This window comes from Callospermophilus lateralis, chromosome 8 (genome assembly GCF_048772815.1).
Source record: "Callospermophilus lateralis isolate mCalLat2 chromosome 8, mCalLat2.hap1, whole genome shotgun sequence".
Classification (NCBI taxonomy): Eukaryota; Metazoa; Chordata; class Mammalia; order Rodentia; family Sciuridae; genus Callospermophilus; species Callospermophilus lateralis.
In genome coordinates this window covers 118,809,285-118,830,561 of record NC_135312.1, presented here as the reverse complement: position 1 = coordinate 118,830,561, position 21,277 = coordinate 118,809,285, and the positions used below count along the sequence as shown (strand labels likewise).

Below are 21,277 nucleotides of genomic sequence, written 5' to 3'. Positions count from 1 at the left end.
CCAAAGACAACATGTAGCATGTAACACCTCTAGAAAGCATGTAACCTCATGAGGAAAATAATTCAAGGAAGCATAAAGATCTACAATTAAGGCAATAAAGTAGATCATACTTCACCAAGAAGCAAACACTTCAAGTGACAGAGTACCTTCTCTCATCTGTATACGTTCTTACATGTTTTTTTTCCCAAAATAATTTCATCTAAAATAATCCTGCCAGCCAGGCATGATGGCACATGCATGTAATCCCAGGGACTCTCAGGCAGCTCAGGTAAGAAGATCAGAGTTCAAAGCCAGCTTCAATAACTTAGTGAAGCCCTAAGCAACTCAGCAAAACGTTCTCTCAAAATAAAACATAAAAAAGGGCTGGGGATGTGGCTCCGTGATTATGCACCCCTGGGTTCAATCCCCAGTACCAAAAAATAAAGAAATAAAGAAATAAAAAAAAATTCTGCCTGTACAGAATTGATTTAAAAGTTGAAAAAGATAACATCCATGATAGCAGAGCAAGTTATTGATGGGGCCAAGAGAAAAAGCTACTTTTTGAAGCTTAATTTAGTGACATTTCCATAATTCCACAGTTCAATAAATTGTTGAGATTAAGGCTATTTTCAATAGTAATAACTCCATAAATATATAGAAATACAAGTACAAGTGACAGGTAATCAGTGCACAGATATGCTACAGAACCTAAAAAAGGTATGTGCCTACAATTTGAAAATAAAGGAAAAATAACAAAATTCTTTATAACAAGATACAAAAAATATAAACACCAATCAGATAAGACTAGCTGAGAGGAAAGATAAGTGTGCTGTCATTTAGATAAAGTTTTCTCAAAATCACTAATAGACTAGGGTGTCTCCTTGAAAAGGAAATGTAATATTAAAAATGTAACTAACCAAAGTAAACCAAACTATCAAAAGATGTTTTGTTAGTCATAGCATATTACAGAAACTCTGAAATTTAAAAAGGAGAACTAGGTTAATAACAAATTTTCAATGTTTCTGCAGAATTGTTTAAAAGGTACATGGTTATTTTTGTACTGTTTGTTTGCTGGAATGGAGCTAGGATGGTCTTCTGTAGAGTTTAGGGGAAACATTCTGTAAGTCTATTCAATCCCCTTCATCTGGTTCTAAATTCTAAAAGCTATCTTTCAATTCTTAATTTGGCTTCCCATGCTCTTTCATTCCCAGAAAGGCTTATCTTAGAAATCTGATGTGGGTATTCCAGGTTATGAAAGGAAATATGATAATAAAAGTACCGAATACAACTAATAATACAAAATGGATGTTAATAAAAATCAACCATGCCCCATCTTGTAAATTTATTTAAATACCATGCATCTTATCCTGCAATTTACCGTTCATTTCTTTAAATGACTTATTAAACTGAAGATTCTATAAATATACTACCTACAAATGAATGAAGTGAGTAAATGAATAAACTTAGAAAATCAAAGTCCTGAAAAAGCCATCAAGTAATCAGTGACCTGCCTGCACTTTGATGATAATACTGATTTTTCCTTGATAAGTTCCCCTGTAATTTGCAAATACTTTGCCATATACAGGCATGAAATTCTTGCAAGCAATCCTATGAAATATCCTTGGATGAGAAAACCAAGGGTCAGAGAGGTCCAGGGCTTACTGAGGTAACTAAGGAATATGGTAAAAGCAAGAATCAAACACGTTTTGATGCCAAGAAAAGGGTATCCAATGCTCAAAGTCAGGTGGATAGCAGCCAAGGTGGTGAGATCGAGCCACAGCATGATAAGTTGGAGTTGTTCAAATACTTCTCAAGATGGCAATGGTCCTAATATCTGAATCCTGGTTGGGTCTGAAGGGTCACATGGCTTTACTATAGAGAGAAGAAGGACTCAGAAACAGAAATCTGGCAGGGCTGAATGAAGTATTTCAAGATCAGATCTCAGGCATATATTCCCCTTGGATGGGGAAGAAGACAAGACGAAAAGAGAAAAAGAAGTGAAAAGAGATGTGGGAAGGAGATTAGGAGAGAACAGTGCTAGGGAAGCAGAAGGAAGTTGGAAGCTAGGGATCAACAACTGCAGTTAAATCATGGAAGATGAGAACTGAGAACTGACCACTGGGGCTCGGGGCCTAGAAACTACTGCTAACCACTAGACCTTTTGTTAGCATGATATAAGTGAAAGACAAATGGAAAGGCAGAGGGTTAAATGAGAAAGTTCTAAGTTATGCACAAAAACCTCGGGAAATGTAGATACCTTTCAACAAGTTTTACAGCAGCTTAAAACAGTCAAGTCTTTCTAATGCTAAGAACTCAAATCCAACCCAGAAAATGAGACTTAAGTCAAAGGCAGGTATGAAAGAAGGGTAGAGCACAGAATTTCCTGCTGCTACTACTGCTATACCTGTTCTTTCTTCTGTCAAAGTAGGAAAATGATTACTATTTCCCAAAGACCACGAGAGGCTGGAAACTGAAAAACACACATCTTCCGGTTTCCAAGATGGATCAGCACTGACAGCCTTTTTCAGATATAAGATTCCTCCAGGAGGCCATTAACCTTCCACTGCAAGCAAAAGCAGTAACCCCATTTAACAGAAGAGAAGACAAGGAACAGAAAGGCTAAGTGATTGAGAAGAGGAGAGGGTGACTGACAGATCAAGTTTCCTTCTCACTCCAAGTCCTCTCTCCCTCTGCTGATCAGATCTACTCTAACTGCCTTTATAAATGTTTCAATGAATCTTATCTTCATGCATTAGATTAGCAAGACCAACTCCCCACTGATAATGCAAAATAACCCTGAAATGTTTCATGCCTCACTGATAAGCCAGAAATTGAACTTTTGGTCTCCAATTGGACTGTGATGATCTTGATCTTTCACCTTTAGCAAAAATCTCATAGCTATACTTTTAAAGTTAGTAATGAGTGCTTCATTTGCTTTCCAAGCAGATAGAAGATCTTTTTTAAAATATACTCAGATTGCATGACCTTCGTCCATAACTTAAAGAGTTCATCACATGTTATAAATTTCTTTGCTCAGGAGACATTCTCAAATTTTCTTTGAAGAGATTAGGGCACCAATCCCAATGGTGAAACTAAACACACACACACACACACACACACACACACACACACACTTTTACTTATTACCTTTCTTCTATACCCAAAATCAAAAAGTTTCTTTTAATATGTATTGGAATTCAACATGCTTATCAAAGGGTTCTGAAATCCTTCAACCTGATAAATAAAATAGAATTAAAATAGCAGCCTAATTACGTTTATGTTAAAAGAAGCAAGGGGGTCTTAATCCTGAATTAGGCAAAATAACAACCTAATGCCTCCAAGTAGTAAACACAGCCCAAATTCCTAAACTGGGTGGGACTCAACCCACAGAGGGCTTGAGTGTATTTTATTTTTTTCTATACTAAAATAGGAACACAATAATTTAATAATAAAGGTCAATCTTGAACAATTTCACTGTTTTCCCTATTTATATAGAGGTTTTGAATAGTGCAATGTCACACTCAATATAAGCTTCTCAAAGGCAAGCACAGATTGCTGGTGCTCAGCTGGTGTTCAAACCCCAGCGAATGACACCCAAGTACTACTGAGCTGATGGAGACAGGAGGGTCTTGAAACCAAGAAGGTCTCTCTAAACTTTCCTATGTTTCTGTATCCATACCTCTTTCTTTTTGAAGCCTCCCAAGTCACATTAAAACTTTGGTTGAACAGATTTGTTATACTTTTCTCTTGTTAATCTGTGTTTTATTTAGGGATGACAGCCATGTACCTTGTAATGGATGAAGAAAAGGTTATTTTTTCTCCCATACAACATCTTACCTCTTATTCCCTATGGTAGAAAATAGTGTCTTCAGTAAAGCGGATGTTTAACTACTAGTTAAATATCACATTCTATTTCTAAAGTTAGATGGCACGCACAGAAGTGTATTATGTTTTTAAAGTGTATACATGTTTTACACGCCTTTTGTAGACATCATGGACTTCACAGTTTTAAAAAGAGAATCCTGAGCCCCATCCACCACACATTCTAATTCAATAGGTATAGGGAGGATAGGAATAATTTAAGATTATCCTTCTAGTCATTTAGATAATGCTCAGGCAAGTGATCCCTGAAGTTCATTTTGAGAAACAAAGAAACAAAATAAGCAAGCTTAAATGTCACGCCTAGAATCAGCACAGTGCTTTTAGTGCTGAAGGTGTCTATTGTCATAGCTCTAATTATCACTTAGCCTTAAACACAGATAACAGGGTGCAGCCTAAATCGTACTCCCAGGTAGGACTAGAAACTCCTTCCTAACTTGCCAACTTTCATCCATTAGGATTCCTAATGCTTTTCTTCTTCTTTTTGATTCAAAGATTTGAAAGGCAGAAATCATTAATTATATTTTTTCATATTTGCTTTGATGCTAGACTCAAATTTTACAAAGTTACATAGTTTTGCAACTTTATTTGGGAGTTAAGACCTCATATTCACTTCATAGCTTTAGGAAATGGCTTTTATCTGAAACCTTCCCTTTCTTAGCTTGAAAAAGAAGAAATATTGTGGTAAAAGTAGTCAAACTATACTTTCTTTCTCTTTCACTAAACACCAGCAGGAATGAGAGAGATGAAATATCTCCGTAACCACAGTATGGGGGGGGGCGGGGACTCTATCTCTAAGCATAGGGAACTAATTTTCCAGTTTCTTAAAAAAGAAATTTATTTTATAAAAGAAATCCCTATGGCAGTTATTACAAGGCAGAAATAACTGTGATTTAAATACAATTATTCAACCAGCAAGTCTCATAGGTTTAAAACCTTTGCAGAGGTTTTTGGGGAAAATCATATTTTTTACCACAGACCTTTATATTTGGAACAGAAATCTAAATTAAATACATGTATCTGATTTTATACAATAAAAAAGTTTTCATCCTATGTCTCCCATGTTAAAATAAAACTTAAAATGTTCTGATCTATCTTCTTATATTTGGCAATTAAGTTGGCCCTCACCTATTGCTTTTTCCATTATTTAAAAAAAAAAAAAATACACTATGTGAGTATGCATGTGCATGTGTGTGCGCGTACATACATAAACCACCACCATCACCAGTTGGACTGTGTCAACAGCACACTCAAATTCTACAATTTTGAAAAAAAATGCATTTAAAATACTGGAATGAATATATAACTTCAAAAAAGAACCTAAGTGTATTTCTAGTATTTAAATAAAGATAGCTTAAATTTTAAATGCCACAAAATGTAGTCTCATTTAAATACCTAAAAGATATACTGGCATCTGAGTGGATAAACATTGTCATGCACTGAATTCCCTCCACTGCTAAAAACCATTAGAAACTCTAATTGTTTTGCTGAAACAAAAATAACTTGTTATAAAAACATAAATCACTTTTTAATTTTGACAAAGAGTATTGAAAACACTTTTCACCAAATTTTAAGCTGTGATTTTAAAGGGATGAAATAACTCTTTCAACCCATAATGAAATATTTTGATAACCAATAATTTTACTGAAAATCATCTAAACGTATATTATTTAACAGAAAAAAAATCCTCTAAGTTATGTAACAATTTTGCAATATACATATGAAAGCATCATTTCAAATGATAATATATACATATCCCTAAATCATTGAAAACAAATATACTACACATACATTTTCTTTAATACATGAAAGCATATACTAAACAGGTATATAATATATATGAAGATGTAGACATAAATATACAAGATCATGAACTAAATATAAAGAAGTTAATCCTTAAGGAGATCGTTTTCTTACATGTCATTATCACTGCCAAAACTAATCAGCTTGAAAGGACAGTGACACATGGAAATGTGCCCCAGTAATTTTACTACCATATTGAAGGCAATAATGTAACAGGGCCACTTCTTTTGGAGGGGCATTGGCAAGTCACTGTCCCTCTCCTCTTCCATAGGTGGTTTTCCCTCCCTAATCCTTTTGTAAGTATTCAGTTCCCTTCCTTTTGCCAGTCATTTCTAAGTTCTAAAAGGAAACCCCACCTAAATGGTTAAAATGTTAACTGCTATATAATCTTCCTTAAAATTACAGAATCCAGAATATCTGGTGACCTTTGTAAGATCCCTCCTTAGTCTTTATTCCCAAGTATAACAGGAAGCATGCAAAGTACTATGATATTAAACTTGCAGAAAAGTAATTTGTCTGTCTAAAGAAATACAGCATCAAGCCCCAGAAGGTAAAGGTTGATTATTGCAAAGCTCCAGCCAGATGACAATAACAAAAAAAAAAAAAGAGAGAGAGAGATCCATGACCCTGATTATGAAGACTGCTCAGCACAAGCATGCCACTCGGCACATAGGCTTCTTGCCCACTATCTCTCTACACGTCCTTCCCCTCCCTATGAAAGTGCTTTCCAACAGGGTTTGGTAGTATACATCTCTCATCCCAGCTACTCAGGAGGCTGAAGCAGAAGGATTGCAAGTCTGAAGCCAACCTAGGCAACTTAGTGAGACCATCTCAAAGTTGAAAAAAGGGTAGCTCTGTGGTAGTGTACTTGCCTAGAATATGAGAGGCCCTGGGTTCAATTTCCAGTATTGCAAAAAATAAAAAAGAACCCCCCGTCAGCCCCTCCATGTTCTTAAGATGCTGGCCTGTGAATAACCCATATTCCTTCCTACCAACTCATCTTCCAAATATAGGCTTTTGAGTAAGGGGCAACCAGGACCTTAGTCCAATTAAAAGTGAGTACAGAGACATTACATGGCAAGCAGGACACCATCACAGAGAGCTTTCATCAAATGACACTGGACATAGCTATTGGACCTTTTCATTTACCTGCAACAGCAAATTCACTTCACATTCTCAGATTTTATTTTTCCCAACCTATTATAGAAAAGATAAATCTCTTACATTTCCTTTAAAAAAAAGTCTATATTCAGTTACCTGCTAACATTATTTTAGAAAAAAAAATTAAATATAAAATCATCTACTTGTAGATCATTTTCTCCCATAAAAATATGAAATGGTCTATTCCTTTCACATCAGATGTGATATATAAATTTATTTATTTATTTGTTTGTTTGCTTGTTTTATTTTGTGGTTCTGTAGATTGAACCCAGCAGCACTCTACCAGTGACTTCTGGCCTCAAGAGCTGCTAACCCTTTTTTGTTTTTTGACACATGGTCTCTAAGTTGTTGAGTCTGACCTTGAATTTGCAGTCCTCCTATCTCAGCCTCCTTAGCTGCTGAGATAAGTGTGTTCCACTGAACCTCATTGGACTCTCAGTTTCATTTTTGAAGTTCTTTTTAGAAAATCTATGAAAAATTATATCTTACTCCTTCAGACTCCAAAATGTTTGAATATCAGTAAGCTATACAATATAAGCACTTTAAAAAAGTAGACTGCAACTTTTAGAAAACTAAGGAAATATTTATAAATTCCACATTATTAATATGCAACACAATGTAAATAATTTAAATATCTTTTGTGGAATGGACATATAAATATACTTCAAAAGAATTCAATGCTATATATTAATGTCAAGAAAATGGATGACCTTTAAAGTTCTGCCAAAGTCATTTGAAAACAAAAAGGTATTTAAGTTAGATACTCACATTTAAAAGAATGTAGCAAATGACACCTTCAAGTTAATTAACACAGGTCTTAGATATACCAAAGGAGACTCCTTCCTCAAATTCTTTCAGGATAACAGAAAAAAAAAAAAAAAAAAAACATACTAGGCACTAGACCAAAACTTCTGTAACTCCTTTATTTCAATAATATGTGGCAACAGAAAATACCTGGCATAAGAAACCCTGGCTAAGTCCAACCATCCGCCAATTCACTTCCTATCCCATGAAGCTAAATGTGGTCAAGAAAAAATATACAACCATGATGGATGGCTGACTTCACTTTAGGTGAATATCTGTGGCTCTCAGCTGGGGCCTCAGTGCTGCCTAGCAATCTACCACTCTCAAGTTAATCTCTCTCTCTACCTAGACGTCAACTGCATACTTTCTCCTCTCTTCTCAAACTTCAGTACCATCTACTCCATCAGCACAGTTGGCTGCTGCCTTGTTTCCTACTTCACTTAGAAAAGTCATCAAAAGGAAACTCCCAAGTGCATCTGTATCTACACACTCTGCCTTCACTCCTATTATTATGAATAAACAGTCTAAACCCCTCCTGAAACTCATATCATTCTCTCATTTAATCTAATGTATCACTCCATTGCTTACTCTCTCTGTCTCTCTCTCCCTCATATCAATTCTCTCCTTACTGAAACATGCTTATAATGATAGGAACAGGCTACAATTACTGCACATAGAAAAATCTCAATCCCCACCTTGCCCTTTAACTACAGCCCCATTCCCTCTTCCTTTTCATCACAAATGATCTCAAAACAGGCTCCAGTTCTTCTCTTCCCATTTATCCTTTAGCTCACTCTAAATAAGCTTTGCCCCAGTGCTTCATCAAAATAATTCTGGCCAAATTTTCCAATAACCTCCATGCCATGTATCATAGTGCTAGGGTTAATTTTCAGAATTCATCTTAACAAACGCAATATGTCAGCATAATTTTTACACAGCTGATTACACTCTACTCCTTTACACTTTCTTCACATGGCTTCCAAGACACCAGAATTCCCTGATTTGCTTTCCTGTTTTGACTACTATTTCACTAATTATGCTTCCTCTGTTGCCTCGCTAATGATTCCTCATTACCTTGACCCTGATGGAGGGACCCAGGGCTCAGTCCTTGAACCTCTTCTCTTTTCTTTTTCCTTTTTCTCTTTCTTTTTTAAAGAAGGTAGGGGGTGGTACTGGGAATTGAACCCAGGGGAGCTTTTCCAATGAGCTTTACAGGGTCTCACCAAGTTGCTGAGGCTGGCCTCAAACTTGTGATCCTCTTGCCTCAACCACCAAAGTTGCTGGGATTACAGGCATGTGCCACTATGCCTGGCTTCTTCTCTTTTCTACCTATGCTGTCTAGCCGGGTAATCTCAGCCACTTTTAGCTCTAAATACCATTTATTCACTGATGATTCCTTAATTTACACTTCTAGTTTAGACCACTCCCTGAACTACCATCTTAACACATCACAAAAATAAACTCTTAATCAGTATGGCTGACATTAAAAGTGCTCACCAAGATCTAGTTCTCTCCAGGGCATAAGAATGGTAAGGACATGCGACTTCTGCTGGCCAATCTAATGCAAATTGAAGTTCTATGTATCGCTACCAGCCTGGGCAGTGAAAAGTCTGTTCATAATTCCCTAATATCTCTTTCTCTGTTTCTTTCTCTTTGTCTGCCCCTCTCTTATGGCAACTGAAAATGCTCCCTGTTCCATCTAGATGGTGTACCATCTTGATGGTGCCTCCAACCAGCCTCCCTTAGGGATGGCAAACCTACTGACTCGCAAGTGGTATGTGCCATGAGAAAGAAACAAATGTATACATCTAGCCACCAAGATTTTTACATTCTTAGGGACCTCAGTATAGCCTATCCTTTCTAAGCTAATAGTCCCCAAATCTGCTTTCACATATGGTTTAAATATGTTCCCCATATTCTTTGTTGTATCAACAACCCCAAATTCTTAGCTGTTCAGCCAAAAACTTTGGAGTCATTCTTGATCTGTGTCTTTGTCTCACACCCCACATCCAATTTATCAGCATATCTTATGACTTTAAAATACATCCGGAATCCTATCACCTTTCACTGCCTTCACCACGACTCTGCACTTGAAAAAACAAGGGTGAGAATATGAAAAGGCAAGCAACAGACTGGAAGAAAATATTTACAGTGCATATATGTGATCAGGACTTTATCAATGTTCATCAGTACACAAATAAACCACTCAATTTAAGAAAATGAGCCAAAAATTTAATAGGCATTTTTCCAAAGAAGACATATGGATAGACAGCAAATGAACACATTAAAAGATGCTTAACATTATTAGTCACTAGGAAATGCAAATAACATTAAAACTACAATGAGATAACACCATACACATCTTAGAATAAAAAATCAAAAAGACTGACAATATCAAGTGCTAACTAGGATGTGGAAACTGGGACTCTCATTCACTTATGGTTGAATTATAAAAGGGCATAAGCACTATGGAAATTAGTTTGGTAATTTCTTAAAAAGTTAAACATATGTTTGCGTTAAAAGAAGGGTATTTATATATTATGGATGGAAATTGTCTACTTCAGAAGCTGTTTATAGTAGATAAAAACTACATACAGATAATTCTTCCTTAGTCAAAAGATGATCCAACCATTCCACTCTTAGGTATTCCCATGAAAAATGCAAGTATATGTCATTTAAATATTGAATATTCATAGTTGAAAACTAGCAACTGCCCAGATGTCCATCTGCAAGTGAATGGATGAACAATTTGTGGTACATACATACAAAATACTACTACTCAGGAATAAAAAGGTCTGAACTACTGATAGACACAATGTAGATTATCTCAAAATAATTATGCTGAGTAAATGAAAAAAAGAAAAGTACATACTGTATGATTCCACTATATAAAACAAGAAACTGTAAAATAAGCTATAGTGACAGAAAACAGATCAGGGGTCGCCTAGGGAGGAGAGGTGCTGAGAAAGGCAGGAGGAAGGAATTTCAAAGGGACACAGGACTTTGAGGGTGCTATGGTTTGAATATGTTCCCCAGGTCAGGTGTGGTGGCCCACACCTGCAGTCCCACTTACTTGGGAGGATAAGGCAGAAGGATCCATTGAGCCCAAGAGTTCAGGGCCAGCCTGGGCAATACAGTGAGACCTCTCTCAAAAAACAAAAACAATAAATGAGTATGTCCCCAAAAAATCATGTGTTAGAAACTTAATTTCTAATGCAACAGTGTTGGGAGGGGGGCCTAATGGGAGGAATTTTAAGTCATGAAGACTCCACCCTCAAGAACAGATGAGCCAATTATAAAAGGACTTGAGACTATGAATCCCTCTCTCCCTCCATCATGTTCTCTTTTGCCCTTCCACCTCCGATATGGGATGACGTAGCAAGAAAGCCCTCACCAGATGCAGGCCCCTTGGACTTGGACTTTCCCAAATCCAGAATCTAATCTTCATAAATTATCCAGTTTCAGGTATTCAGGTATTTCAGGTATTCTGTTACAGCAGCCCAAAATGAAGTTAAGACAGAAGGTAACAGTTATGTCTACCATGTTAATTGTGGTGATGGTTTTGTAGGGGTATATGTCAAAACATGAAAATATGTTAATTTGTGCCAATTTAGTGAATAAAAATGATATTTCAACAAACCTATTATCAAAATAAAATATAGCATGTACTTTACTTTTGGAAAGAATAAAGTAAATAAAATAAAATTGGTTAAGAAACAGAATCCAAGAATGAACAGAAGTGGAAACCCATTATATCTTCCCTCAGAGCATTCTTTTTTTTTTTTTTTTTTGGTTGTTGTTTTGTATTAGAGATTGAATACAGAGGTCTTTATCATGGAGCTACATCCCTGATCCCTTTTATTTTCTATTTTAATACAGGACCTCACTAAGTCGCTGAGGCTGGCTTCAAACTTGCAATCCTCCTACCACAGCTTCCCAAGCTGCTGGGATTATAGGCAGGTGCCACTGTGCCCAGCCCTTGGAGTTCTTTTCTAAATGTGAGAGTATCGGTAGGAAAGGAGGAATAACCCATCACAAAGAAATATCCCTCAACATAAAGTTATAGGGGCTTTCAAACAAGGAAGAACCACCAATCACTTCTGAAATGAACAGCTGCCACCCCAATACACAAGCATGAATCTTTTGCCACAGTCTCTCAGCAGCTGAATGATTTCTTTGAATCCATCTTAGAAACCTGACCTAATTTCTCCTTTTTATGTTGTTTTTCACTTGCCATTAAACAAATTGAGCCTTTTCCCACCAATTTAATTTATTATAAATTTTATAGGAACTAAGAAATGGCCATAGCTTAGTCTGTGAGTATTGTGTGGAACGTTCCTCCTTGGACTTCTCTGTCCTTGGTCGCCTGATTTCCCACTGGGGTGGAAAAATTCCCATCTCTGGTTCACCCACCTCTCTTACTTGCAATCTCAAATCCTAAATTCCACTCAACATCACCAATTTTAGCACATCTTAATATGAATACAACCAATTCTTTCATAAGCTGCCATGGTTATGAGTTTTCTGTAACATGACTGCTTTATGTTCAAAACACAGTTTTGAACAAAATAGAAGCACAGCACGCACTTATGTTTAAATCAGGTTAGCCCCCAGGACTCACCTCATTTCCACCAACTGCCTTGGTTAAAATCACTGCAGAAGACACAGGGGGAGGCATGCAACCTACTGTCTGCAAACTGAAAAATAAAAGAAAATCCAATTGTAAATAGTTTTTTTCCCCCAATTATAATAGCTTTCACTGTATTTATTCTAAAATAGCAGAGCTGAGCAAATAAAAATAGGAGAATGTTTATTGATGCATATTCCCTGGTGAGTTTAGACGATTTTATATGAAGCAACATTACTTAGAAGATGCAGCAAACGTGCAGCCTCTGAGCTCTCGTTACATTCTACAAGCGAGGGTGATTTTAGTTTTGTAGTTATTTAAGCTCTGATTGTGCAATTCAAAACACAGCCAACTTATAGTAAGTACAATCATTGAAATATAAATAATCTCAGGTTATTTTCAGTTAATGTAAAAATACTCCTTAAACTTTTTGTAGAAATCTTTTAGTAAAAATAAAGCTCTAAACTACATCTGAAGTTGAAAAATATTTAATAAAACACAACTTACATTTTCAATTTCTTTCTATGAAACAGCAATTCTCAAACTTTCACCTTATAAAAGACATTTTCATGTTGTAGTGTCATTATAAAAATAGGCATGACATAATCATATGTGTTGAATTTAGATTCTATAGTGATAGTCTCATATCTATTCTAAATTTGGTTTTTATTAAATTATGTTTATACTTACAAGATCCTAATAACAAGTCTACTCTCTTAAAGATACAAAATAAATTGCACAAGAAAATGAAATAATGAGTACTATATCTAAGTACTAAAAATTTAAAAAAAAAAAATATTCAGAATTCATATAGAATATACCTTTCTAGGGAAAAGATATAGGAGGAGCAAGGAGCTACCCTAACTAGGGGGAAATTCATACAGGGCATAGTGGACAAAGAGCATCTGACATAAAACAGATTTGAATGAGTGTGCTTATAGATGACTTTTATTGATTCTTTTAAGAATGTGTTATCTAAAATTTATGCAGTAAATTTATGTTAGCTCTGAAATAAGAAAAAATGTTTTAGTTCCTTTTGATTAAAACATAGGAAAACTCAACTTATGGGATTTCCAACTCATTCAATTCAATATATATATATTTTTTTCCTCCCACTGTTTTTTATATTTAGAGTGGCCTCTTGCTATGTTACCCAGGCTGATGTTGAACTTCTGGGCTCAAGCAACCCTCCTGCATCAGGTCCCTGAATAGTTGGGGCTACAGGTACATGCTATCACATCCAGCTTGGTCTTAGGTCTGTTTCCTAAGTGAGGTTAATGTAGTCTGTCCTATTATGAATTCCCAGCCTCTGCCCCTTCTTCAGGTTCACTAATAGAAAGCATTTACCATTTGTAGTAGATCCAATTCTACACACTTGACACACATTGTCTTATCTATTCCTCTCAAGTATTATTCTCACTTTAATGAAAACTAAAGTTAAGACAGAAGCTCAATAATTTGCGCAAACTCCCAAAGCCAGCTCTCTAGAGTTAAACTTTTATTCTGGCATCCAGGGTCAAAGATTTAGTTATCTAGGACTCCTTCAACCTTCTATTTCCCCTATCACCAATACTAGGTGAGTCCTATAGGGCATTTTCAATCTTTCTAACTTTTTCAATCTTTTCTGTTTCCTAGTCCCTTCCCTTTAACTTACAAAGAAATAGAATTCTCCCTATCTTAAAAAACAAAAATCTTTGAATTGTATATTGAATTATGTATGGAATATATGAGTAGGGTACTACGTAAGAGTATCCAAAACAGAATGCATAAGATATTATTCCTGCCTTTAAGAAGATTCAATACACAAATGTAGATAACTAACAGCAAAATTAGTTCTGTTGCCCCCTCAAGATCCAATCCTACATTTTTCATTGCAACTCACTGTTGGTCTATAAAGAATACTCTACCCCCATGACCCCACAACAATGCATTTTCCCTTAATGTCTCTGGAATTGGATTTCTTCCCCACTTCTACTAGTCTAGAAGTGATCTGAAAGTATCCTGTGATCTCCAAATCTCCAAACCAAACATTCTTTCCCTATTTGCTCTGCTTACATTCTTGCTTCTCCAGGCAACTCTTATTCTTATCTTCTTAGTCACCAGCTTACTTCATCATTCTCATTTACTCATTTACCCCTTTTAAACTATTCTTTTTTTTTTTTTTTTTTTTTTTTTGCTGGCTTTCCTGCTGTCTTTTCAATCTTATTTTTAGTCCATAGAAATATTTTTAAATTTACGTTTCTAGCCCTAACTACTACCACCAAATTTATAGCCAGATTGTTCCCCAAACTAAACACATCTAATATTGAATTTACATATTTCCTTTCTTTCAGCTTTATTGAGGCATAATTTGACAAATAAAAACTGAATATATTTACATATAAAATGTTTAAAAATATGTCTACATTGTGAAATCATTTCCATAATATAGCTAATTAACATATGTATCACCTCACAAAGTTATCTTTGTGTGTGTTGTGCAGTGAGAATACTTAAGATCTCTCCCAAAAATTTGGCAGTACATAATACACTACTATTAACTATAGTCCCTGGGCTGTACAATAGATCTCCAGAACAAATTTATATATTTTCTAAAAAATCAATTTTTTCCTGTGACTTTACCACAGGAACCAGTTTTCACCTAATGATCTAATTTGAAATTCCAGAGTTATAGGCAACTCCACTTGCTCCTTATAAATTAACCAGTCCCCACATCCTAGTTTCCATTCTTCTCCATGACTGTTGCCATCATTCTTGTTATGATGCTTTTCACTGGACTCTAGAAACTTTCAAATGTACTGAATGCTCTCTACCTCCCCACTGACCCTTCACCACTGCACAGTGAGGAAAGTGTGCTCAGAATACCTTTATTTAACAGGATCCTGAGTCTGCAACTCCCTCAAGTTAACATCTTAAGTGTGTACTCTCTGACTGGGCAGAGGAAAAAGTAAGCTAGGAGAGAGCTTTCTTGAAGTTAAACCAAGGATTTACTTTTTTAAGTCTAACTTCCCAAAGTGAGAACTATATGCTTGCTTTATTTAGCATACTGAATTGCAAGCACTATTCTTCTAATAATAAACACAGTACAGTGCCATCAGACAAATCTCCCTGAATGACCACCTTTTAGCACTATGTCTTTCCATTTTAGCACTTTTAAGAGCTCCCCGTCACTTGTAGCTTCAAACCCAAACTCCTCAGTGCAGACCTTTGCTGACGCGATCCAGAAGAAATGTTTTTATGTTTGACTTTTACTAATGTCTCATTTTTTAACTTTCTACTTTAAAGCATATACAACCCTTGCTGAACCATTTATCCTTTAGCTGGTTTTACCATTCATTTGATAAAACATAGGCAGCCCCATCTTTATTATAATAAACAACCATGTACATTATCCTCTGTATCCAACTAGGTTGGAAGGTCCCTGAAGTCAAGGAAACCGAGTTAGTATGTCCCTATACTTTGAGTGGCCTACATGTGGCAGATACAATTGGTTCTGTCTGTGTGTGTTTGTGCGCGCGCGCGTGTGTGTGTGTGTGTGTGATGTGTGTATATGTGTGTGTGTGTGTTACTGGGGATTGAACTCAAGGGTGCTTAGCCACTGGTCCACATCCCACCTTAATGTCCTTTTTGTGTATTTGATTTAGAGATAGGGTCTCAATGAGTTGTTTAGGGTTTCCCTAAATTGTTGAGGTTGGCTTTGAACTCTCGATCTTCCAATCTCAGCCTCCCGGGTCACTGAGATTACAGGCCTGCACCACCATGCCCAGCAACTACAATTGGTTCTTGATGCACATACGGTGTTGCTCTAAAATGCTGCCATTTTACTTATGTGAGCTCTTATGCTTTGGGATGAAATTTAATGCTCATTCTCTCAGAACTCAATCTGGCCAAAGTGGCTCTCTTCACTTTCCCTCTGCTCCTAACCTGTCTCTCCCCAGTTAAGTAAATGACACTGCCAATTACTCAGTGGCTTGTACCTAAAACCTAGAAGTCCTCACTCTATAGCCTCTCCAAACACAGGCTCTGAGAGCTCTGTTAAATTCTACCCTGTGTGCACTCACCTCTCTATTGCACGACTGCCTCACCCCTCTGGTGTCCAAACTCATCTCCTATCTTTCTCTCGGCTGCCTCTACTGCCTACTTCCCACAGAGCAGCCAGAAGAATCATTTTCAAATATAAATAGAACTCCATTTCTCCCTCATTTCAGTCCCTGCAATAGCTTCCCGTAGCATTTAGTATCAAGTCAGAATTCTTTATTGGGTATTTATAAGCCTCTGCATACACAGCTCGTGCCGACCTTCCCACCTCCACACCATGTTATCTCTCCTCCACATCACCAAGATCTGGCCATCCTGGCTGCTCTACTGACCTTACACACACTGGGTTTATTGCTGCCTTAGAGCCTCGCACATTCTGTTTTCCTTGTCTACAACATTCTGCCCTAAGAATTCTGCAGTTCAAATTAATCACCAGCCTGACTAACAGCTTTCAACCACATCACAGTTTGAACTCTTCTCACACCTCTTTTTGATCTTGCTCATCTATTTACTTGTTTATGGACAGTCAGACCCCAAGTCTCTCCAACACGCAAAATGTACTGGCATGCTGCCAGTTTTGCTGTTGTTTCTCTACTATTACCTATAAAAACTCCTGGCTCATAGTAGGGCTAAAGAAGTGACTTGAATAAATAGGTGATTTTAATTGATATCCCCACATCATTTGTAAGTAGAAAGTAAAAGTATGATTACATTTTATAAGCCAGGAAATTGAGGTTCAAAACTATTAAATAACTTTGCTCAAAGGCATGTTAGGGATAGGATCAGAAACCAACTTTCAGGCTCTAAGCTCAGTATTTTAGCTGTCATACTATGATTCTATAATAGGTTTAGTTTTAAATCACTTTAAAAATTCTTTGTTATTTTCATCAAATATGACTTTTTAATGAAAAGAATTCTAATAAAATCTACTGTTAATTCAACTATTACATCAAACAAAACAAAACACATGGAAAAGTAAATATTTACACAAATATATACATATTTTTCCCTTCTTGTACATTTTGAAAAAAAAAATATTCCATAATTATCTGTATACATTTTTTAAGATACAGAATGCAAAGTTAAAGCATCCAATGGACAGCCTACATTACACACACATGCACATACATCTTATGACCTCTAGTTTCTTCAATTTTTTTTTCTCTTTAAAACTCACAAAAAGGCATATATCCTAGTGTCTTTTAAGGTTTTTTTGTGTGTGTTGTTGAATTTTTTTTTTTTTTTTTTTTTTTTTGTACCAGGGATTGAACCCAAGGAACTTAACCACTAGGAAGCCATATACCCAGCCCTTTTTATTTTTTATTTTGAAACAGGGTCTCAGTAGGTTGCTTACAGCCTTGCCAAGTTGCTGAGGCTGGCCTTGAACTTGCGATCCTTCTGCCTCAGACTGAGCTGCTGAGATTACAGGTGTGCACTACAGTGCCTGGTTTATCGTAGTATCTTAAGATTAAGCATGGAGATGTATTTTAAGATGTTATTAAACTATTTCTTATGAATCTTTTTGATGAAATACTGTTGTTTTAAAGGATAATAATGCTAATGTTAAATGTTTTTATTTCCTTATAAGAAAGCACATGCCACATTAAAAGTACACCCTTCAAAAGATTTAAACGTACCCTTTTAAGAGCCATTCATTGATGGATGTGATTGATAAAAGCTGAAGAAAAAGCCATATTGCCGCTGGGAAGAATGCAAGTGTAAAGATCTGAATAAAAAGGTGCAGTTTTATATGTACCAAAGCACTGGTCAGCTCCTGGAAAAGGAAGGACACAAAATAAATAAAGGTAAGAAAATTATTTCTGAAAAAGATAGCATCACAAGTTCGTATTTAGTTCTGAATTGTTTCATAGTTTTATCCATGAGCACATCTATAAGAGACAGACCTCAAGAAAAAAAAAAAGGCACTCATGATGGTTACAAGTACTTTTATATAAAATTTCCAAAATATTCTTTAACATCTTTCAAATACACAATATGGCCTAACAATTCAGATCTGTAAAACTCTGGACCAGGCAGTATAACCTAATCACACTACTAAAGATTTACAGATTGTTGACTCCATAAACAAATAAGCATACCTACCTACAATTAATCTTTCAAAAAAAAAAATCTTTGCCAGACTTACCACATTTTAATTAAGTATAATAATTAACCTCTATTCATCACATCAAATTGATAAGGCCTATCACATTTTAATTAATTAATCTCTATTCATTATACCAGGTTTACAAGGCCTCAATTTGTCAAGATGTTCCTGGATCTACAAATAATAATTTCTTACACAATTGCTTCAATGATAGTCTATAATTTAAAAATGACTCCCTGTACAGTATAATCACTGTGTTCTGTAACATTTATTAAATAATAACCATAGACCATGATCTGAGCTTGTGGCTTTACATGTTATCTCACTTAATCCTCACAGCAACCCCATTAGATAGATATTATTATGCTTATTTTACTGATGAGGAAACTTAGGTTGATAGCTACTACACAGTGAAAATCAGTTATCAAATCCATTTTGGCATACTAGGGAGGAAAATGTACATTAAACATAAACAGGTACTTGTTATTGAGTCTCACAGCTAAAAAGGAATAATTAGTTCATCTCCAGAGTTCAAATATATATGCCTATTTGAATTTGTTATGGGATTATTCAGTTAAAATCAAACAAATTTAGAAAGTAGTAGAAAAAGTATACACCTTGAAAACAAGTAACCATGAAAATATATTCAAAGATGTCAGAAATTCACTGGTTATGGCCCTAGTTCAAGTAAGATGTTGAGGAGATCTTCAACTCAGAGACATTCGTGGTATGATAAAGAGTCAGGGGCTGGGGTTGTGGCTCAGTGGCAGAGTGCTTGCCTAGCATGGGTGAGGCACTGGGTTCGATCCTCCACACCACATAAAAATGAAATAAAGATATTGTGTGTCCACCTACAACTAAAAAATAAATGTTAAAAAAAAATAGACTTAAAAAAAAAAAAAAAAAGAGTCGGGCAATGGAGACTGACTGACTTAATGCCACGTTCTGATGTGTCCCATCAGCTCCTGCTATCTCCCCATGTAGAGGCACACAGCAGTTCCTATTTGATCATAAGTCATCTCTGAAGACATGTAAAAAATTTCTGGCAGTCTGGGTCTAATATAGGGTCACTGGGAAACACCAGACCTAAAGAAACCACAAATGTCAAATAAATATTCTTTTTTTATTTAGGAAAAAAACAGTAAAATGATTAGCTAGAATGCAACAACTGAGGCATTTGCATCTATTTCTGATAGGAATATCAACTGGCATAACTTTTCTGGAAAGTAACTTGGGAATTTATAACAAGACCCATAATAGAATTCACATTCTTAGACCCCAAAACTTCATGTCTAGGCACTTACTCCACAAATATAAAAAGTAGCAATGAATAGCTATGCACAGAGTTATCATCACAGCTATCTTTTAGACCAAAATCTAAAAACAACTTAAATAATTAAGTCCAAAAATGGGAGAAAAATTAAATAGATCAAGTATAACCACAGTGTTATGAGCTATTAAAACGGTTGGTGAGGATGTCAGAGTATGAAATGTTACCCTAGTCCACAACAGGAGTGTAAACTGGCACAGCCTATGGAGAACATTCTGGCAACTCATTCCTTCATTCATGAAATACTTGCTGAGCACATAGGACTATTCTATTAATAATAACCATATGCCATGATGATCTGAGCTCGTGGCTTTACATGTTATTTTATTTAATCCTCACAGCAACCCCATTAGGTAGATATTATTATCTAAACTATACATCACAACTTAAAATGTGTATATTATTTGAGCCAGAAATTCCACTTCTAGGAATTTATCCTTCACTTATATTCCCAATGCGGGAAATGGCATATATTTAGGCTAATCTTCACAACACATCTGTAATAGCAAAACTTTGTAAAAATACTTAAGTGTCCATCAATAGAAGAAAAGTAAAAAGTAAAATATATCATAGTGCATCCACACAATAGTACACTATTTGGCATATAAAAAGAAATAGTATTTTTGATGTGTTAATGTAAAACAATCTACAAGGTATTTTTTTTCTTTTTTTAGTAAAATAAGGTAAGGTACCAAACAACATAAATAATACAACTTGTACGGGGGTGGGATACACATGTTTATGCTTTGCATAGCCTATCTCTGGAAAAATACATACAAACTATAAAAATTGGTTGTCCCCAGATAAAAGAACCAGATATGTGGTGAAAAGGTAAAAAGAAGACTTCTCATCCTAACTATGTAAATAAATCATATACTTCTCAAAGAAAACAAAATGTAAGTTACTTTATTTTCAGATATAATATATAAATGATGAAAAATTAATTAATATTATTAAATTACATGAAAAATTGTTTTTCAGTGTTACATGGAAAAAATAAGGTAAGGTCATATGTGTGTGCATGTTTACATATATGTCTACAAGTATGTATACAGATATACATACATACATATAATTTTATTTTTAAAGACAAAAACTTTATTTTAAAAATATCATATATATAAAGCATTTGTAGGGCAAAAGGGACTAAAAAACACATGATAATAATAGCAGTCATTTTTAAACTTTCTAATCATTTTACAATAAATCAATGAAACTTTTTAAATCAGTAAAAAGTAATAAAACTATAGTTAAAAAGTACTAACTCTCCTAACAAATAAAATTAGAAGCAACTGCAAATGTAAAAGAACAATGGAACAGTAAAGAACTCAGCAAAATGAGCCATAATGGCCTACCATTTTGGGCCACCAGGGGCTTCTGAAGCACAGGAAAGAACAGACAGGAAGTGTTTCTAAGGAAGATTTTTAATACTCTCACAAAAATCCAGTGTCAAATATTTTCCATATCTTCTTCATACAATCATAAAGGTAAGAAAGGGAAACAATGGAAAATAAAAAATAAGTAAACCCTATAAAATCCAAAATAGTAT

The 21,277-nt window shown here is 35.4% G+C and overlaps 1 protein-coding gene across 1 annotated transcript in view; it reads right to left on the bottom strand.

The window, feature by feature from the left end:
- The window catches only part of Slc10a7 (solute carrier family 10 member 7), a 240,798-nt gene that overhangs the window by 208,688 nt on the left and 10,833 nt on the right, over positions 1-21,277 (bottom strand). The window contains exons 3-4 of the mRNA XM_076864330.2: positions 17,929-18,065; positions 12,248-12,323 (exon numbers count right to left, since the gene is read on the bottom strand). Of these exons, the coding sequence (XP_076720445.1) occupies positions 12,248-12,323; positions 17,929-18,065 (213 nt within the window). The remainder of the gene's footprint in view (positions 1-12,247; positions 12,324-17,928; positions 18,066-21,277) is intronic.